General features: G+C 37.7%; 1 protein-coding gene across 1 annotated transcript in view; it reads left to right on the top strand.

Annotated features, from left to right (window-relative positions):
- LOC139709812 (RING finger protein 150-like) overlaps nt 1–18,075 on the top strand; it is a 46,006-nt gene extending 27,931 nt beyond the window's left edge. Inside the window, exons 4-7 of the mRNA XM_071621774.1 lie at nt 5,460–5,539; nt 7,112–7,208; nt 15,981–16,227; nt 17,937–18,075. Of these exons, the coding sequence (XP_071477875.1) occupies nt 5,460–5,539; nt 7,112–7,208; nt 15,981–16,227; nt 17,937–18,064 (552 nt within the window). The 3' untranslated portion in view covers nt 18,065–18,075. The remainder of the gene's footprint in view (nt 1–5,459; nt 5,540–7,111; nt 7,209–15,980; nt 16,228–17,936) is intronic.
- The last annotated feature ends 476 nt before the right edge of the window (nt 18,076–18,551 follow it).

The following is an 18,551-nucleotide window of genomic DNA, read 5'->3' as shown; positions in this document are numbered from 1 at the left end:
TTGTTTCGTTTTTGCTCATGCTGAGATCTTAAAATGCGATAATGCCCTTCTTGTTTTCACCTGATGACATGTAGGCCTACTTGACGTAATCAAAATACACAATACACAACCATGATGAAATAAAAAAAAAACAGTAGTAAGAGGGAATAGGAGAAAATGATATTTTTCCCCACTTTTCTGAATTGGCCCCTTGGGCCCCGTACTTCAAAGAGGGAAATACCCATAATATATCCTGTAGCTGGCATGCATTTATGATATTTGGTATGTTTGTTTGTATTTTTGATAAATGAAATTGTAGTCATGAAATGGAAAGTATTCTTTCTTATTTGATTTCTGTTATTGAATTGAAAAATATATATATATTTTTTTACTTGACTTAGCATGGCTTAATTTTTTTATTCCAGAGCCCAAATATTATTTTTGCCTTCAAAATGTTTGTTTTTGTTTTTTTCAACAGTGTATCAGTATGTTTTTTGGGGTGTTTTTTTTTTTTTTTTTGATTGCAAAGGCTGGCAACTCTGCCATTTGCATCACTTGCCCCACACTGAGGTTTCAGCTGCCCTTGGCAAGTGGGCAAGTTGATTTGTGACAACCTCAGTAGACTGTGTAAAAGCAGTTAATTTGCAAGGGTTTAATTTTCGTGAATCACTGTTGGGCCGCTGATCTAACAACGCAAGAAAACATTGCCACATGATTTTATCTTTGTGCACTCTGTTGTTTACTAAGAAGGCCTACATTTTAAGTAAAGTGGCTGAGTGAATGGACGGATATAAGTGCACTTATAATAGCCTACACGGGTATGTGTCATATTGCAAAAATATCTGTCACCTGCAAAAATAACAGCTTTCACAGTGGTGGAAGCTGGATTGTGTTTTTTGCTCTTTTTTTCATTTATCTGAAATTGAGTACATAGAAAGAATTATGTTCTGAGACTTGGTCTTGAATTTCATACAATGTGCCATCATGTACCATGTATATGCCACGCATTCAGCCTTCTGATTTAAATTAATACACACTCAGATTATGGACACCAACATACAGTACGACACTCATTTACATGTGTGAACATGTATACGCATCAATATATATATCTGAATTGCTGTACAGTACAGCTGCAAAATGCATTGCTGAATCGACATACACACATCCATGCTCGCAAAATGACCCTGACAACCTGCCCCATGCATTCCATAGATGTACCCCTTTCACACTGGGCAGCGGGATCAGCGGGAGCACCCCTTTAACTTCTGTGATGTGGAATCTCTTTTGCTGCAAATTTCTTTTGAAACACCAATATAAACACGAATGAAAATTGTTGGCAGACGTTACCCTCCTCACTCCCATCGAGTAAAAATGGCCCAAGAGTTCAATGCCCTTGGTATTCATTAGAAAACTGGTCTAAAAATCTTCCGCTTATCTGCTGACTGCGTAATGCTGTTTACAAGCTCTTGTGCCAGAGGCTATTTCACGCTTGTTCACTCAACTGTACTCTCTCAACTTCAAATTGATGTCATTGACATTTAATGAGAAGAAAAGTACGGAAAACTAAATATCAATTGAAAGAGAAAATGATGCTCTTTAATATATTTAAGATATAGATCAGAGTCCTCTAATTAATGATATAAAGTCACATAATACATTTACATATGAAATATACATGAATGAACAATCATCACTTATTCAAAAGAAACCCCTATTAAAGAAATATAGTACTCTAGGTCTAGTCTTTATGGAAAGATAATCACCATTTCTGAAATCTTCCTGATGTGAACTTTCTTCTGGTATTATAACTCAGAGGGCATCAAATATGAAGAATTATTGAATGGAAACTGATACATGCTGTGGACTAGTGTGGTCTAAATCAAACCTATGGATGGGACTACAGTAGTGTAGGCCCTATGTATGCATACGACATATAGTTTGATCTCGTGTAGATGTAGAACTATTCTGTGAGCTGTAAACTTCAAAAGTGAACACTCGACTTTTTACTTAAGCTTCTCTCTGCTGCTGCCAAGCCCTTGCATGTATGGAATGATGCAGTACAGAACTAGCTGATTTGTTCCTTATTCATACTCTAAATTTGCATGGCTTCCATGTTTCAGTATGAGAAAGGTAGGCAGCAAAACATTGCCATCAATAACAAGTAGCAATGTCCCCAGTTTATCCACCTGGACTTCAGCAAGCAAACCGGTGGGTTAGATCAGTGTGAAAGGGGTGCTCACTCCATGGAAGGGGATGCCTCGTTGCGGGGATGACATCATCCTCCTCGGCACTCAGTGGCAAAATCCGCTCAGGTTTCCCGAACGGAGGCTCGTCAGCTCTTCTTCCAAGAAGCAAGGGTTAATGTTCTTCCCTGGTTCTTTTCAATGTGATCATTTGAGCGAAGCACAACAATTTTGTGCATGGCCATTACGACTTGACTTAATGGTACGTTGCCATGGCATTTTGATGGCAGAGCCCAGGGGATCACTGGCCTGTTTTTTTGTTTTGTTTTTTTCCTGTATATATCTTGTAGCTTTCTCAGTAAGTACTGCCACAAGCAAATATGTAGGTAGAGTCTGTGAAGGGAGGGAGACACATATTAATTTATGCTGTTGTTTGAGAGTTTCTATTCATCATTCTTGAGTTAAAAATGGTTGAGAATATTAAGTTTTTGTGCATCTTGTTTCAGCTCATGAAGATACTGTTTGTCTGTGTGTGTGTGTGTGTGTGTGTGTGTGTGTGTGTGTGTTTGTATACCACAGTTTTATTGTGCTTATCCAATCAGATGGACTGCTAGAAATAAACTCATCTGATACCATCTGGAGCTGATGAGATTCACAAACCTAGCTTTCACACTTACTGAGAGTGCTCAATTTGAAACATGATTGTAATGATGCATCACTAGAATCGTGATTCAAATTATGCATTGTTGCGGGTGTAAATTCAAACTGGAATCGTGGAGGATGATTTGAATAATAATAATTCCAATCATGTTTCAAATGACAGTCCAGAAGTGTTTTCCGATCACGTTTCGCCAGAATTAGGCACCAAAATGACCATGTGAATGTAATTGTACTCCAGTTGTGTTTCGAGGAGCGGATATTACAATGACCTTCCAGCCACTTCCACAGAAAGACCGCACTCCTCAAATGCTTGCACTGCAGTCAAAGTGTGCGCTACTAAGGGCTCAAGAGTGATTGATATTAACTTGGAAATAAGCAGAACCTCCCCTCCTCGCTCTGAAATTCGAAACCGTAGAATCTGTGAAACCTTCCTCGGTCGTGTGCACGAATGATGATTTGAATCGTAATTGCAATCATTTTTATAATTCAGCATTCAAATGCGGCACTCTCAGTACGTGTAAAAGCAAGGTGAGTTGGCGTGGGTTTCTAGCAGGAAGATATTAAGATAGCCAATGCATCGACCACACAAACATTGACACATGAGCAAGCACAAAGAGAGAGAGAGGGGGAGATTGGGAGTGAGACTCCTGAAGGGGAGAAAGGGAGGAAGAGTAGGGTAGGCTAGAGATGAAACGCCCATCATTATAAAGATGCATACCTTTCATTTAAAAGTGAACCAGCCATGTTTGGTAAATGTCAAGGGATACTTTGCACATTTCTGCCGAAGTTGGCTCTTGTCCTGCAAGTGAGATGCGCATTGATTTGCCTGGGTGTGGACACTCCGCTGCCGAGTGATCTTCATAAAGCCATTTCCATGGCAACAGCAGCATATGATGACTAATGCTTCTACAAGGATTCAAATTTTCTCTCCATATCTCCTTCATTCTTTTTTTTTTTTTTGATAGGCAATGGGTTTGGGTTGCCATAGAAACATCCACGTTGAGATAACATCCTTGAGTTGACCATTGCACAAATCATCAGTCATCATTCATTACATGTCAGGCATAATAATAATGCTCTGAGCAGTCACTGAGTTGAGAACATGCAAACCACTGGCTACGTGATGGTCAATAGACTGTCATTTGTTTGTAATTGGAGGGTGAAGTAAATAGCAAGACTAATTATCCTGTATTCCACAACAGTTGCCAACAAAGTAAATTGCGTGGTGATTGGTGACATTGCTGGGATTGCTAGAAGTATAGAGTGTCTTTGCTGCTTAACTTCAGATTCTTAAAAGCCATATTCAAAGGAGAGCAATCAACATCAGTCTATATGGGTTTTGTTGCCCTTGTGGCGCATGTGCGTGGATGCGCAATAGGCCAAATCTACCACACAATGCGTAACTTGGATATAGTGCCAAAGGAAACACGCTTAAAAAAAAGGATCCATGTTTCACCATCTTCATGAGACATGCTCTTGTTTTACAGAAATTCTTCTTGCCCCATTAAAGAAAGCCGTAAAATTATACTGTGATCATTTTAAAAGCACGATGTTATGATTGTACGAATGGTTTTCTGTGAATCATGGTATAGGGAATCCTATTGTAATGTAACAATGAGTGTATTGTGTGTACAACACTGTTCAGGCTACACATTGACGGATCTGATAATTGTGTGAAAAGTGTTAATCTTTTTAGATGATATGTGTGAACACTGGGCAGTCAGCTTAACTTTCTGATTTGATATGAAATTAATACAGTACATTATCTTTTTCGAAAACATGGATTCAAACAAATGGTGAAGTTGGAGAACATGCTGTAGGAAGTTGCTTGGTATTTGTTTTTTGTTTTGTTTTTTGTTTTTTGTTTTTTTTTGCATTGGTCAGTGCTAATTTCGTTAGGTGTATGCTTATTGCCTGCCTAGTAACTGCTTCAAAGGGACTCTCGTATGAATCTTCGGTTTGATTTTGTTTTGTGTGCCTTGTTTTGTAGAGGATAAAAGATCTGTGCAAAGTTCATGTAGGTCCATCTCTTGAGGTTGCCAAATACTTTCGGGATAACGGTAGATCCCATGCAATGGCATTTGGCATTATCCAGTTGCAGTCTTGTGAGCAAAATGTGCAATTACGATGCAGCTTCATAAATGTTAATACTCCATTGCAAGGCTGAATGACGTACTTGCATCTTGTACATTTTGATGATGTTGGAAATGTGTGCTACGTTTTGTTTGATGCTTGGCATTTTGCTGTGCCGTGTATTCAACTGTGTGTGTAAATGTGTGTTTGTTTGTTAGTTTCTAAAATTGGTAGTTGTGCCTTGACATGAAATTCATTGAAATTCAGTACCAGCACTGTGGGCGTTCTACAAACACGGCCAGTTGATACAGTCCCCCGTGGTGACGACATTCTGGAAATTACTACCGTCGTTAACAATGCCGACGGAGATCAATTCTCGTTATTTCAGTGCGATGTCAGCGTTGACGTCAGCGATATGATTAGGCCTTGCTGTCAGTCAGGGGAGTTTGCTCGAACCCACCTGTGGAGAAAGTACATTGTCAGCACGTTATTAAGTCACTATAATGTCCTCATTTATTACCTCTTGGTTCCTCTATTGCCCTCTCTTTTGTCTTCCTACAGGAAATAGTTGAAATGGAAGCTTGTCCCGTGTGTTTAGACATCTACAAAACCAACGATATTCTCAGGGTACTGCCATGCATGTAAGTATTACTGACAACACTTTGTATTTTTAAAAGACGTAATTTGTATGCGTCAGCTTGTTCTTTTATTTGAGCTATAGCAACAGGTGGTATTATTATTGTTGTTATTATCATTATTATTATTATTATTATTATCATTATCATCATCATCATTATCATTATTATTATCATCATCATCATCATTATTATTATTATTATTATTATTATTATTATTATTAGTGTTATTATTATCATTGTTGTTATTGTTATCATTGTTGTTATTGCTATTATTATTATTGTTATTATTACCGTTGTGTGTGCCTTTTTGGTGGGGTATTTACTTTTGTTGTACAAACCCTCAATGACTGTTTTACTGTTACAGTGTTGTTGTTTTTTTCATTTCATTTATAACAAGGTTGTGTCTGACAACTAGAACAATTGCCTAGGGCCTATCTGACATTATGTCAGTAATCAATGTGTGCAAACTCGATGCCAAGTATAGTGAAATGTATTTTGCATGTAGAAGAGGAATAGGATAGCCTGGGACTAGGTCATCAGAAGGAACAGTGTCCAGTTGATTTGAATACATTAGCAAATTGACCTCATTTCCATGAAATTCAATGAACAGGTGACAAGCGGCAGTTGCATGCCCTGTCTTCAGCAATATGGCAGTATGACTGCATCTGCTGTATGCTTGCCATGTGGGACAGAAAATGCCCAATGTATTTCATCTCCCTCTCTCTCTCTCTCCCTCTTTTATCCCCAGATGCAGACTCTGAACACTAGTTGTAATTTCATGAATTTAGAAAGGGTTATAATCTTAAGGATTTTAATCTTGAGCTCTTGATCAGCACTTCTTTTCATGAAGTAGTAGCCACTAGGAGTATTTGTACTGTGGTCAATGGACAGATTCTCGTGCATATTCAAGTTATGTTCAAGCCTTATGATATATAAGTTGTTCCCGACAACTAAAAAGCCTGCCCGAGGCTGGCCTGATAAAGCAGCAACTGATTCATACAAACTGATTGATGAAGTATCTCGTTTTTGGGGACTTCAGAGGAAAGATAACCTTGATTTCAAAATTGTAATGTGGCATACTGGCCTACTGGCAGTGCTTAGCAAACTGAGGCCCCAACCTGTAAAAAGCATGCTACATGTGCATACAAATATACAAGACAGTTTATTAACATGTGTTGTTTATACATTATGTGAGTATGTGTATAAATTCTTTTGATGTCATCATCACATTGACATTGTTCAGCACAAACGGTTTTTGTTGGGAGATAAATGAAAAAAAAAATTGTTTTGTTGTGGATGGTATGCTAACAAAGTTTTCATATCAAATATGGTAAAATTTGAATCAATCTTTTCTTTTATTTGAATGAAAACAGAATATGATTGTTTGAGATTTTCATCATCAAAATAAATATAATTGTGATACGTTCAAGAGGTACATGCTACTTTATATGCATATTTCTGGCATTTTTTTTTTTTTATACCAAGTTTCATATGTATTTTATAAGAAAATGTTTTACCTTGTCAGGTGACCACAACAAAAATGGCCATTATCTCCTTCTTCCTCCTCCAACACAGGCACGCATACCACAAATCCTGTGTAGATCAGTGGCTGGTAGAAAACAGGACGTGCCCCATGTGTAAGCTCAACATACTGAAGGCATTAGGTTTTCAGGTAAGTGTCAGTGCCTTCCAATCCTCTCTTGGAAAGCCGCTTTACTTAGTATGAACTACGAATTTTTTCCCCGCAGTTTTTTATGTTTTTTTGTTTTGTTTTGTTGTGTGTGTGTGTGATTGTGTGTGGTTTTTTTTTTGTGTGTGTGTGTATTTTGCTTTTTTTTTTTTTATTACACTAGATAATTATCATTATTTTCTTCTATTGACCAGTAAAGTTGGGAAGGGTTTTTGAGCCCTGGCACTCTGCAAAAGGCATGAGAGTGCACTGGCCTTTACTTCTTTTCACTGTATAATAGTTTGATATTGCCGCACGGTAGCTCTTACAATTGACCCCAGTGCATCATCTGACAAGCCGAAAGAGTTGTCTTAATATTTTAGAGGAATGCGGGTATCTCGCTGTCAACCTCATTTTTCACATGTAGATTTATCTGTACCAGAGGTATGTATCTTGCACATGTGTTTGTTGACCAATTTTTACCAGTTCTGTTGAATGTGAGGTTAATGCCAGTGTATACATGGTCCATAGGAAGTGCAATAAGTTAATTACTTTGCTAATCTAATGTAATTAGATGGGTGTGCCAAAATTCAGATGTGTAATTGCTGTTTGCCACGTGTGTGGTGTATGAATAGGGTTGTACATGAAGTGTTGTACAGATGAAAGTGTCAAGTTTGGTTGTTTCGAGCACTTGCTATACCTATTTTCTCATATCTTAACTTTAATGTAGGAACATATTTAAATCTTTGTTATGCAGGCTTAATTTTGCTGCTTTCTGTATAGTCATATTTTTTTTTACAAATTAAAAAGAATTGACTGATTTCAGGTCGTTCTTTACTTTATGGGAGAGTGTAAGGAAATTTCTATCTCTTCAGCTCTTTTGGAATAGCTTATTGTGTCACAGGAAATTATGTCAATGTGGATAATTCTGTGTAGATTTAATTTGGATTCTATGGGCATGGTTTTCTGTTTAAAGCATTTAAATCATCATTGCCATGGACATCTATGTAAAACCTGTGAAAATGATGAAGTATACACAAGCATCTTTAGAAGCATTCACATTATCAGTTTTCCTGCATGCTTTGATAGACCCACTTATAAATTTGAACTCAGTTATAAAGCATGGTTTCTTGTGAGGTGCTGCCAATATATTATGCCCAAATTCAGTTAGAGACCTAAATAAGACCCCTAAGCTTTGAGACCGGCTCAAAGGATTTCGGCAGTGTGGATCGTCGATGATTAGCAATCGAATCCGTCGATCAGTTGCAAAATGGAAAAGGAACTTATTATTAGCTGACGAAATCCCGGCTAAAGGTCTGCGATTGAGATGTGTGATCTTGTCAATTTGTGATGGAGATGAGGAATGAGATTATGATGGGGAATTTTTATACATTCTTAACTTACTGCCACTCAGCCATTCACACCACAGAATAGGGATGCAAAAATCAAATACGGTGATACTGATCTTCACTTGCCTAAAAGAATCTTGTAAATGCATAATTGGCAATGGCCGCGATGCTATCGATTAGCGAGGGACCAAGAGGAAATCTTGGGTTTAGTGGGCGGATTTGTTGTCGTTTTGTATGATTTTTTTTTTTCCTGTGCTCCATTGGTACTTGAATCAATATCTGAAGCACGGGAAATCCCATTAAGTCACATTTTTTACACAGAGATGCCAACTTATACGATCTTGAGTATGCTTTTTTTCTTTCTTCAAATTTATGTGTTTTTCAATTATTTTGCCTTTTTTATTTTCTGTTTTTTAGGTTGAGATTTGATTTAGCATTTCCAGCATGTGCAAGTATGATTTTTTCCCCTTCAAAATATGACTTTATGATCGGCATCAGTATTGTTTTTTTGATCTGCAGATATTGGCAACCCTGATACACTGCACACATAGTAATTGCATAGACTTCTTACCCAATAGTCAGATTAAATCTCTGCTATGTTAGCTACCTTTATCTTTAGATCACAACTGAGAAGTGTGAGCATTATTAACCAAAGTGAGTTTTTGTACTCAAAACATTACCTGTGAAGTCTGATATTTATGACAATATTTTTATCATCATTATTATGATTATGATAATAATAGTAATAGTTATTGTTATTATCATTATTATTGTTTTAATATCTTTAATAAAGGAAACATTTAGAATTTTCTTGGGAAGTTTTCATCCAATGTACGTGCCTTTGCAACATAGCGGTGATGAACAGAGAATTGCCCCTCCCCCTAGAAAAGCCCAAACACACTGAAGAATTCAGCATGCGTGGGAAAGTTTGAAATGAAATGGAAAAATTTTAATGAAGATGTGAGTGCATGAATATCACTTCATTATCACTCAGTATCTTCTGTGGGCAGCCATTGCAGTTACCATGGTTTCACGGGTGAGTAAATCACTTGCCAAGAATTCCACCTTTCTGGTGCGCACGAAATTCATTTCACTTTCTCTCAAAAAGGAACACTTTCTCTTTTGTTTCAGCCCCCATGTAGAAGAAAAGCATTACGTCCAGACAAAGAGTTTGCGAGTCAAAGGAAGTCATTTCCTGTCAACGGAAACTCCCTGTCGTGTGAAACCTCAATATGCTTTGGGCAATGGTGTAAAATGACATATTACGCCAGATGAATACGCACATTCAATCGTATGACATACTATCGAGGATGTCTTCCCCACTATGATATGATGTAGAAGAACCAGTGTAAAGTGTGTATGACTTCTAAAGCTAATCACTTCAAGAGAAATTTAGGGAAAACTGACGCATTGCGTGAAAACGTGAACAGCAGAGAGGCGTGTTCCCATATACCGTCTGATGTCTGACATTTTTAAACAGCTGCGTGGAAGCGCAGAAGCTCTTAAACCTCACACAGACTTTTGGAAGGGAAGCCATCCTGTGTCCTGCGAAAATCAGATTTTGGGTACCCTCGATTGTGGTAACTGTGGCATCTTTTTGCCTTGAGGCATGTCCTCAACTGTTTTTCCCTTTAGAAACTGTGTGTTTTCACTAATCTGTTGTTGTGGGGGGGGGGGGGGAGGAGGGTTTTGCATCACTGAACTTGATACTACAAATCATTTAGCTAGCGTACACAAACACATGCATACACACATAATCATACTCTTTTCTGTATGTTTTTCTTTTTTGAGAGAGAGAGAGAGAGAGAGAGTTCATCCAAAGAGGTTTCATTCAAAAAAGAAATTGAATTCCTGAAGAGGAACATACACACTCACATTTTACATGCTAGGCATCATTGCTCTGTGTTTGTGCACGGTGCCAAGTCCATTTTATAGGAAGTGAGAATTAGAGAGTGTTCTTATCGTACGATCGATTGCTGTTTCTCGCAGTGACTTTCTGCGACAAGACTGGGCAAGCCCACAGAGGAAATACTAGCTGTCATGTAATCCATTAATGCGGATAGTATCCCAAACAAAAGTGATTTACATGGTAGGATGAGGAGCTCAGATTTAAGCGATCAATATCATTGCCAGCATTAGATTTATGTTTGACAGTATTTTGAATGGGCATAGTTTGGGTGTTTTATCTTTGAGAGGGAATATCTTGAGAGTGATTTTTTTGTTTTGTTTTAATGTAGATATTTAAATGTAATACTTGCTGTATGTAGACATTGTAGATATTGTCTTTCTTCCCTTTATATATTTTTTATGAGATTGTGTACTTATTCAATTTTGTTCCAAGTTCAGATTTCTTTTAGCCGATAGAATAAAATCAAACACCCAATAATGAAGAATAAATTGAAATATGTGCACATGCAAAAAGAAAGAGATAGTGAAATGAGATTTCATATTTGTCGCAACTACATTACAGTGGAAGAGGTGGTGATTTTATCATCTCTCATTTTCCTGATTATTTTTACAAAAGAAAATGAATGAATGAATTTTTTTGGTCAATGAGGCGACCACAACCCTTCTTCCCCCTTCTGAAAGCCTGGATTGTTGAGTTATTTCAATATTACAATAATATCATGTGAAAGGATTTGACCCGTTTTTTTTTTTAGAATGAAAAAAAAAAATTAGTACAGATTTGTGCACAGGTCAAAGGGTGACTTTTTAGGACAGGACATCATCCCCTCTTTAGTTTTATTTGTGTCGTTGTGACCAGTAGCTCTGATTAATGATAATATTTGAAACTTAAAGGAGAATGAAACCCAAGTATATATGTGGATTGAGTGAATGCAGCAATTTTAGTCGAATATGATACTTACAACGAATCAAATTAAATGGAATATGATACTGAAATTAAAAGAAAATTCAACATATTGTCACTTTTCTAGCATTCAATGGAAGAGCGTTTATCTTCTTTCAGAAAGTAGGGGAAATACAATGTAGTATCACCCTCACATGTGTCAGTAACAGTTCAAGAGAATTTGTGCTTGTCATAGAACAAGTAAATTTGTGGTATTCTCTTTTTATTTTCTTTATATTGTTGTATTATGTATATTTGTGGAATTTTCTTCATTGAGCTGTTTGTTGAGATTTTTCTGTATTTATTAAAGTAGCATGATCATGGAGCGGATTTCCGCTTCGAATGTGCTGCATTCATTCCTGAACCCATTTCTTGTGGAGGCAGTCTTTCCCTTGAAATGCCTGAAAGTCGGGCTAGACCGTTACCGGGATGATTACCGCGAGAGGTCCAGGGGACGTGCGGTTCTCCACCAGTCTGATACGGCATACCTCTGATTGTGTGCTCATGTGGCCCAAGACTCGTTTTCACACGTACCCAGAGTGCATAATTTGAGTTGTGATTCTTGTGATGCATCACTAGAGTCATGATTCAAATGGCGCATTTTGGCCGTGTGTATGCGAACTGAAATCGCGAAGGCGAACCAAATGCTAGTTTGATTGTGATTCAAATGACAATCCTGGGGTGTTTTCCGGTGAAGATTCTCCAGAATTACGTAACAAAACAGTCGTGTGTTATGATTGACCTCCAAAACATGTCTTTTTGAGGGGCAGGGCTGACAACGACCTTTCAACCACTTAACATTTATGTAGTAAAATCGAGGCTCTTCGAATCTCGCACTGCATGAGCTGTACTGCGCATCAAAGAGAGAGAAAGAGATAAAAAAGGTACTAGTAGTCAAAGTGCGGGATACTTCCTGCCCAAAAGTGATTGACGGGAACTTGAAAAGAAGCCACACCTCCTTTCATCACTCTGAAATTCAGAATCCGTGAAGCCGTCCTCAGTCGTGTGTATGTATGGACAGGAATTCAAATTTTTATTGTGATCGTAATTGTAAGTCAGCATTGCAATTGGGTTTCTCCTCCCGTGTGAAATGGCCCCAGAGACAGCAGACCAGACATCACGTAGAGCCATGTTTATCGACAGCACAGACAGAGAAAGGGGGGGGGGGGGTAGGGAGAGATATAAGTTAACTGGGACTGTGTTTGTCAACTGGCTGCAGAGATTTAAAGTAGTGTTGAATCGCCGAACAGGCTGGAAGACAAAACACAGAAGCGTAAGCAAGAGAAGTTGTTACCATGTCATTGAGGACAACATAGTGCAGCCAGTTGATTGGCAGTTTAAAGGGATCATATCGTTTTGGTTGAGACCTAACTTCAGGTTTCTAACATTTTTTTTTTTTCATAGATAATGAGAAATCTTTTATGAAATATGAAAGAACATGTAATTCCAAGAGGAATTCAATGTTTACTTGATGAAAACTGTTTTTGAAATGGCTGAGATATCCAAAACAGAGCAAGCCTAGTAAAAGATGGGACCCACCTTTTATTTCGATCGCTTTGTTTTACTTTGTTTTTGAATGTTTCAGCTATTCCAAAAATCGATTTTCATCAAATAAACTTTGAATTCCTCTAAGAATGGTATGGGCTGTACTATTTCATAACTGGTTTCTCGATATCTCGCAAAAAGTTAAAAGCCCTATTCTCATCTCCACCAATACGAAACTATCCCTTTAAGCTCTTCTTGGGACTTTGCTTCCAAGTCTCAGAGAGCAGCATGTGGTCAGGTGATGTGAAAACTCAATTTATGCTTGCATTTGCCAGAATCAGACGTTGCAATGGGAAAAAAATTAAGCTGTAAATTGTGTAGGATCATGGTCATGTGTGTGTTTGTTTGTTTGTTTTTGTTTTTGTTTTATTCTATCGATGAGAATGCCATGGCCAAAGATGAATTTGGAGGTGAATTTGATTTTTTTTTTTGATTCATTTATTTTTTGTTAAGAAAAGTCAAGGCACTCTCAATAACTTATAATTGATTTATAGGAGTGAATTTACTGGGTTGTATCCTTTTTTTTTAAGATGTGGAAATGGAGGAATTATATCTAGCATAAGCAATCTGTATAACTCTTCAAATGCACTTTCAGCCCTGATACTATATGACTAGTAGAGTCTGCTATTCGGTTATTCAGTTGAATTAAAAAAAAATTTCCTGAGAGGCCATTGATCAAGAACAGCTCAAACAGCTTTAAAGTGTTCAGTGGTCATGAAAGGATATTTATAAACAGTGCAAAGATCGTATCTGTGCTTTGCTGTAACTGTTTTCCCAGTGATAGGAATGCTATTGCTATCGATGACAAAATGACATAACATTGTCAAACAAGGTGCCTACTTGTGTCAACAGTAGAAGCCACATTGCGCAAGCTAGGGTACCATTGAACATGGCATATTGCCAGCTGTGGAGGTCGTGCACATTTTGTGCAGTGCGATATTAGAGCCAAGCTGAAACCGTACAATTATTTTCTTGACAGACTATACTCTCTACACACACACACACACACACACACAAAAGAAAAATCATACTGTGATTAGTAATGTGTCAACAGCCAAATTATGAAATACACAGCAAAGTTCACTGCACTTTTGTGAGTGTTCAAAGGGTATTTGAGTTGAAGATTCCACTATTTAAGTGTTAATTTCTAGAAATGAGAATTTTGTACAAGTATAGGAATGAGTGTGTTTCCATGAGCATACAGACAACATTGGAGAGAGATGCACTAGATATTTTCAGAATATTACATGGTGCAGCCATTCTTTGAGAGAGGCATATGGTTCATATAATACAGGCAGGTGGAACATCTGTTTGCTCAAATGGGTGAAGTTCAAGTTTTATTAGCCACTTAATCTCTTTAAAGTTTATTGAAGAAACAACAAAACCTCATCAGCAGAAAGCTTTCAAGATAAAAAGCACACACTTGTGGTTGACATTGAGATCAGATTTTAATGTCAAGCAGTACCATTTTATGACAATGCAGATCTTATCCCCACAATGTTCAAACAATGCAGCATGGATAATTTCACTATGAAAAAAAAAAGACGATTATGTGATTGTGAAACATCAGTAAATTCCCTGTGCGAATATCGTTGTTGCCAGGAAATTGGGAATACAAAGTCTGGTTCATAGAATTAAGTCATCGAACTGCAATGAAATCTGTGCTGTGCAGTGTGGGCGTGTTGTAGTTCCAGAGGGAGTCAGTGTAGCTTGTTTTGATTTAGTACCTGTGATCATACCAAGCAAAACACAAAACCAAACTGTCCCTATATCCTCAAAAGAGTACAAGCCATGCACCATGATAAGGAAGTTACATATGGCCCTTTGTTTGTTTTTTGGAGAGGTTGCCGATGAGAGGAAAATGACTGGTGCATGTTTCCATTTAGGCCCTGGATGACAGGAAGATTGCAGTGCAATGTTTATGGAATGCTTTTGCTGTTGTGTGTGTGTGTGTGTTTGTATGTATGTATGTATATTTAGTGTATCTACACACGTCTTTCACTGCCTATTTCATAGGTAGCAGAAAAAGTGCTTAGATTGTTGTATCAGATGCCTCTAGAGCCAGTGTAGAGGTCTGTAAAAAAAAGACTATGATAATGATACTTGGTGATATAATGATAATTTTGTTCCATGTCCTCAAAGGCATGTCAAAGAAAACATTGCATTCCTTTGTATATTTCATGATAAGGATTTTTGACCAAAAGTCCAGTGGTAAGTTGAAGGGTAGACAAACCCATTGTATAGAAGTATGAGTCAGATTTGACAAGTGTACTCTTTATATTCAGTGTCTGAATAAGATGCATAATGGACGATACAGTGTACAATGTTTACATTGGGAATACTGTGCTTCCATACAGCTGTACTTCTTATCGAGCAGTATGCAAACTGTGAAGTAGAATTAGCGCAGAACTGATTTAGCACTAATTGTGTGGGCCATATTTGCGGCGTCTTAGGTTACTTTTATGTATGCTGTGTTAGGTGTACGCTACAGACGGTTATGTGATTGCTATGTACATATTAAGTGTAGCTTTGTGTGGTCTTATGTGGTCATGCACTATGAACCAATGGTTGTTAACCAAATGATGAATTCACCTAGGATGTTTTCATTAGGAATGTTAATAGTCGAAAATTGACCATAAAATATACAATTTACAAGGAGGAATGATGCTAATTGCACAGATCTGGTTTTAGTGATTCGTTGCAAAATATCATGTCAGATCTAATGTTACTGTTCCTCTCCTACTCTTTTTACGGAATTCATGCAGTATGTTTCTTGTCTTGTTGCTGATCAAAAACTAAGTACCGAAATATATTTGTAGAAAGAAACACCTAGTTTGTCCAGTATATCCATGTTTTAACCAAAAGTTGATATTTGCCTTCTAAGTTTGTTGGTTTGTTTTGGTTTACTGATCATTAACCACTCTGTGTGATCCAAAAAGGTTGGGCAACTTTGCTTAACGATTAAAAAGTGAGGAAATATAAAAGAAATAAACCAATGTTGTTGGTTTTTCTCTCATCTTCTGCTCATTCTAGATACCTGTGCAAACCACAGAGGAGGCGCATTATATTCTTGAAGTGGGCCAGATTGCCTTTGGGTCTGGGCTAGATGACGCCGCCGAGACGGGCACCGGGCAGCATGTGGAGCCTGTGCGCACCCTGCTCAGCAGCAATGGCACGTCGGGCGGCGGCCGCTACGTGCGGATGGTGGCAGTGGAGCACGACCGGCATTCGGACGGCAACGAGTCAGTGGAGAGTCGGAACGGGTCGTCGAGTTCAGAAGGTACTGGACGATATGTTGAAAGCCGCAAAGTGATGTTAGGAAGAGTGGAAGTATTGTATGTTGTAAAATGGGGTAAAAAATGAAGCCAAGTAGAAGCGCTAAAATTAGCTGTGCATGCACTATTTATTTCCTCACAACTCTCCCATTGGTTGGGCACAGAAATACTGAAATCATATTTTTGTTTGATGGTTTAGCAACTACCTCCTTCGCCCCCTCCCAATAGACGACATTGCTCTTTGATAAGGTTATTAGAAGACTACATGCATTAGATGTGAAGGATACAGCTTACTCAGATGGGTTTCATGCCTAAAAGGGAACTTTGATGAAGATTTCTATATAGTGAGGATATCTGTAAGGTAATGACAGTCATGTTCCCATTTGAGAATTGCAATCTTTTCTTCTTTTTTTTTTCAAGTTTTCATGGGCTTATGCTATTTAGTTATGATATCCACCTATCTGCCTATCCATTCATTTATGCAACTGTTGTATAAGTTGTATTTTCATGTAGAGATATTTTCGCGAATGAGGAGGTCATGGACATTTTCATGAGATGTTGTTTTTGCGAATTGAAACCAAGATTATCGTTGGTGTACTATTACCCTAGCGCATGGCAACATTTTTCCATGTTAAATTCATGGTTCAACAGTGATTCGTGAAATTTGCGATAATAAAACCCTCGCCAAAATAACAGCTTGTACAGTATCTATTCATTCGTCCATCTAACTGTCTGTTGCTGTATACAGCTGTATATTTCAGACACAGACAAACCATACTGTATGTAGGCACACTGATAACATACTGATTTACAAAACCCAGAGTTTCCTCCATGCAGTGTATGAAATTGACTGACAAATAAGGCAATGGCAATGGAAATTGACCTCTTTGTTCCGGAAGAAAAGAACGAATTCAAATTGTAGAGATAGTTGCACAGACTTCTCATTGTTTCTTTATCTCCTCCCAGGTCTTTTTGGCCTCGCTAGAAGTCTCGTGGTCTATATCTGCCCTGTTGGTGGTTTTCTTTTTTTTTTACCCTTTGATTACTGTTCTCGATTGGAATAAAGTCATGAATATTTCCCCTTGTGATGAGCCAGACTGCAAGGCAGTGGAAATCTCAATATGTGTTCAATAAAACCACTTTCGGCAGTGCCCTTTTTTTTAAAGAGGAGATGAAATGATATAAAAAAGGGAATGGCCTTTATTCTGAGGATTGGAGAATGTAATCCATAGAGACACCCCCCCCCATTGCTGAAGTCTGTTTTTGATCTTTGTCCTTTTTTTCTCTCTCTCTCTGCAGTCTCCTCATCCCTTTTCATCTGAATGTGACTTTTTTCCTTGTAGTTACCTTCAGATTCCTTAATGCTTGCATAAAAATCATAGTATCATTCAAATATTGTACTTATACTTGTGCTATAAAGAGTATCCAATAACTTTAGTTTATCAATCTTGACTTGCTAGAAAATGTCGGTGCAAGATGCAGTGCAGCTGAATATTATTTTCATTGTACTCTGTGTTACAAGTGTCAGGCAAGAAAGCATTGTATGTATCATTCAAATATTATACTTATGCTAAAACAGTATCATAACTTTGGAATAGTTTTATAAACCTTGCCTTGCTATAAAATGTCAGTGCAAGATACATTATGATCATTTTCTCTTCTTTTTTCTTTTTTCTGTCTGTATCCCTTGTGTGTGTGTTCCTGACCATCACAGGCATTTTGCCCCCTGTCACCACAACGGTTGAGCTTCACGAGCAAGATGCATCGCGGAATGTTGAGGAGCAGGACACCACACAGAACCCTGCTGAAAACCAAGACTCAAGCCACTTCACATCAGTTTAGCCTGTGCCGTCCTTGGGAGAAAAAAAAAGATTTTTTTTTTTTCCTTTTTTAATGCCAAGTTATTTAGTGATGTAAATGTCCCCCCCCCCCCCCACAGTATTGTAAGAAAAAAGTAAAAATAAAAACAAGTACAGGGTGATGTAGCAATTTATGTAAGAACAGAATGAGCAGAAGTTATGAATATTGCTTGCTTTGACCACTTTCCTGAAATAGTACTTACAGAATCCTGCATATTCTCCTGTATCATTTTGTAACTAAAAAACAATGATATCAATTTTTGTTGCTCCTGTGTATTTTTTAATGTATTTTTCTAGATTATAGAATATTAAGTCAATTTACTTGATAAGATATGAGCAGAGGAAGAGAGCATCAGGCTTAGATGCAATCCAGTTGTTGGGGAAAGACAATCTTTGGTCTATGCTTCATGGTAAAAGTAAGGATTACACCTTTACTTCCGCCCCTAGTTGAGTAGTTTTGATGTCCTCTA

The sequence above is a fragment of the Diadema antillarum genome, unplaced genomic scaffold, assembly GCF_040938485.1.
Source record: "Diadema antillarum isolate AM-2024a unplaced genomic scaffold, OU_Dant_1.0 seq00001471_RagTag, whole genome shotgun sequence".
Classification (NCBI taxonomy): domain Eukaryota; kingdom Metazoa; phylum Echinodermata; class Echinoidea; order Diadematoida; family Diadematidae; genus Diadema; species Diadema antillarum.
The sequence above is the reverse complement of the archived record's forward strand: the minus strand, read 5'-3'. Positions and strand labels throughout refer to the sequence as shown.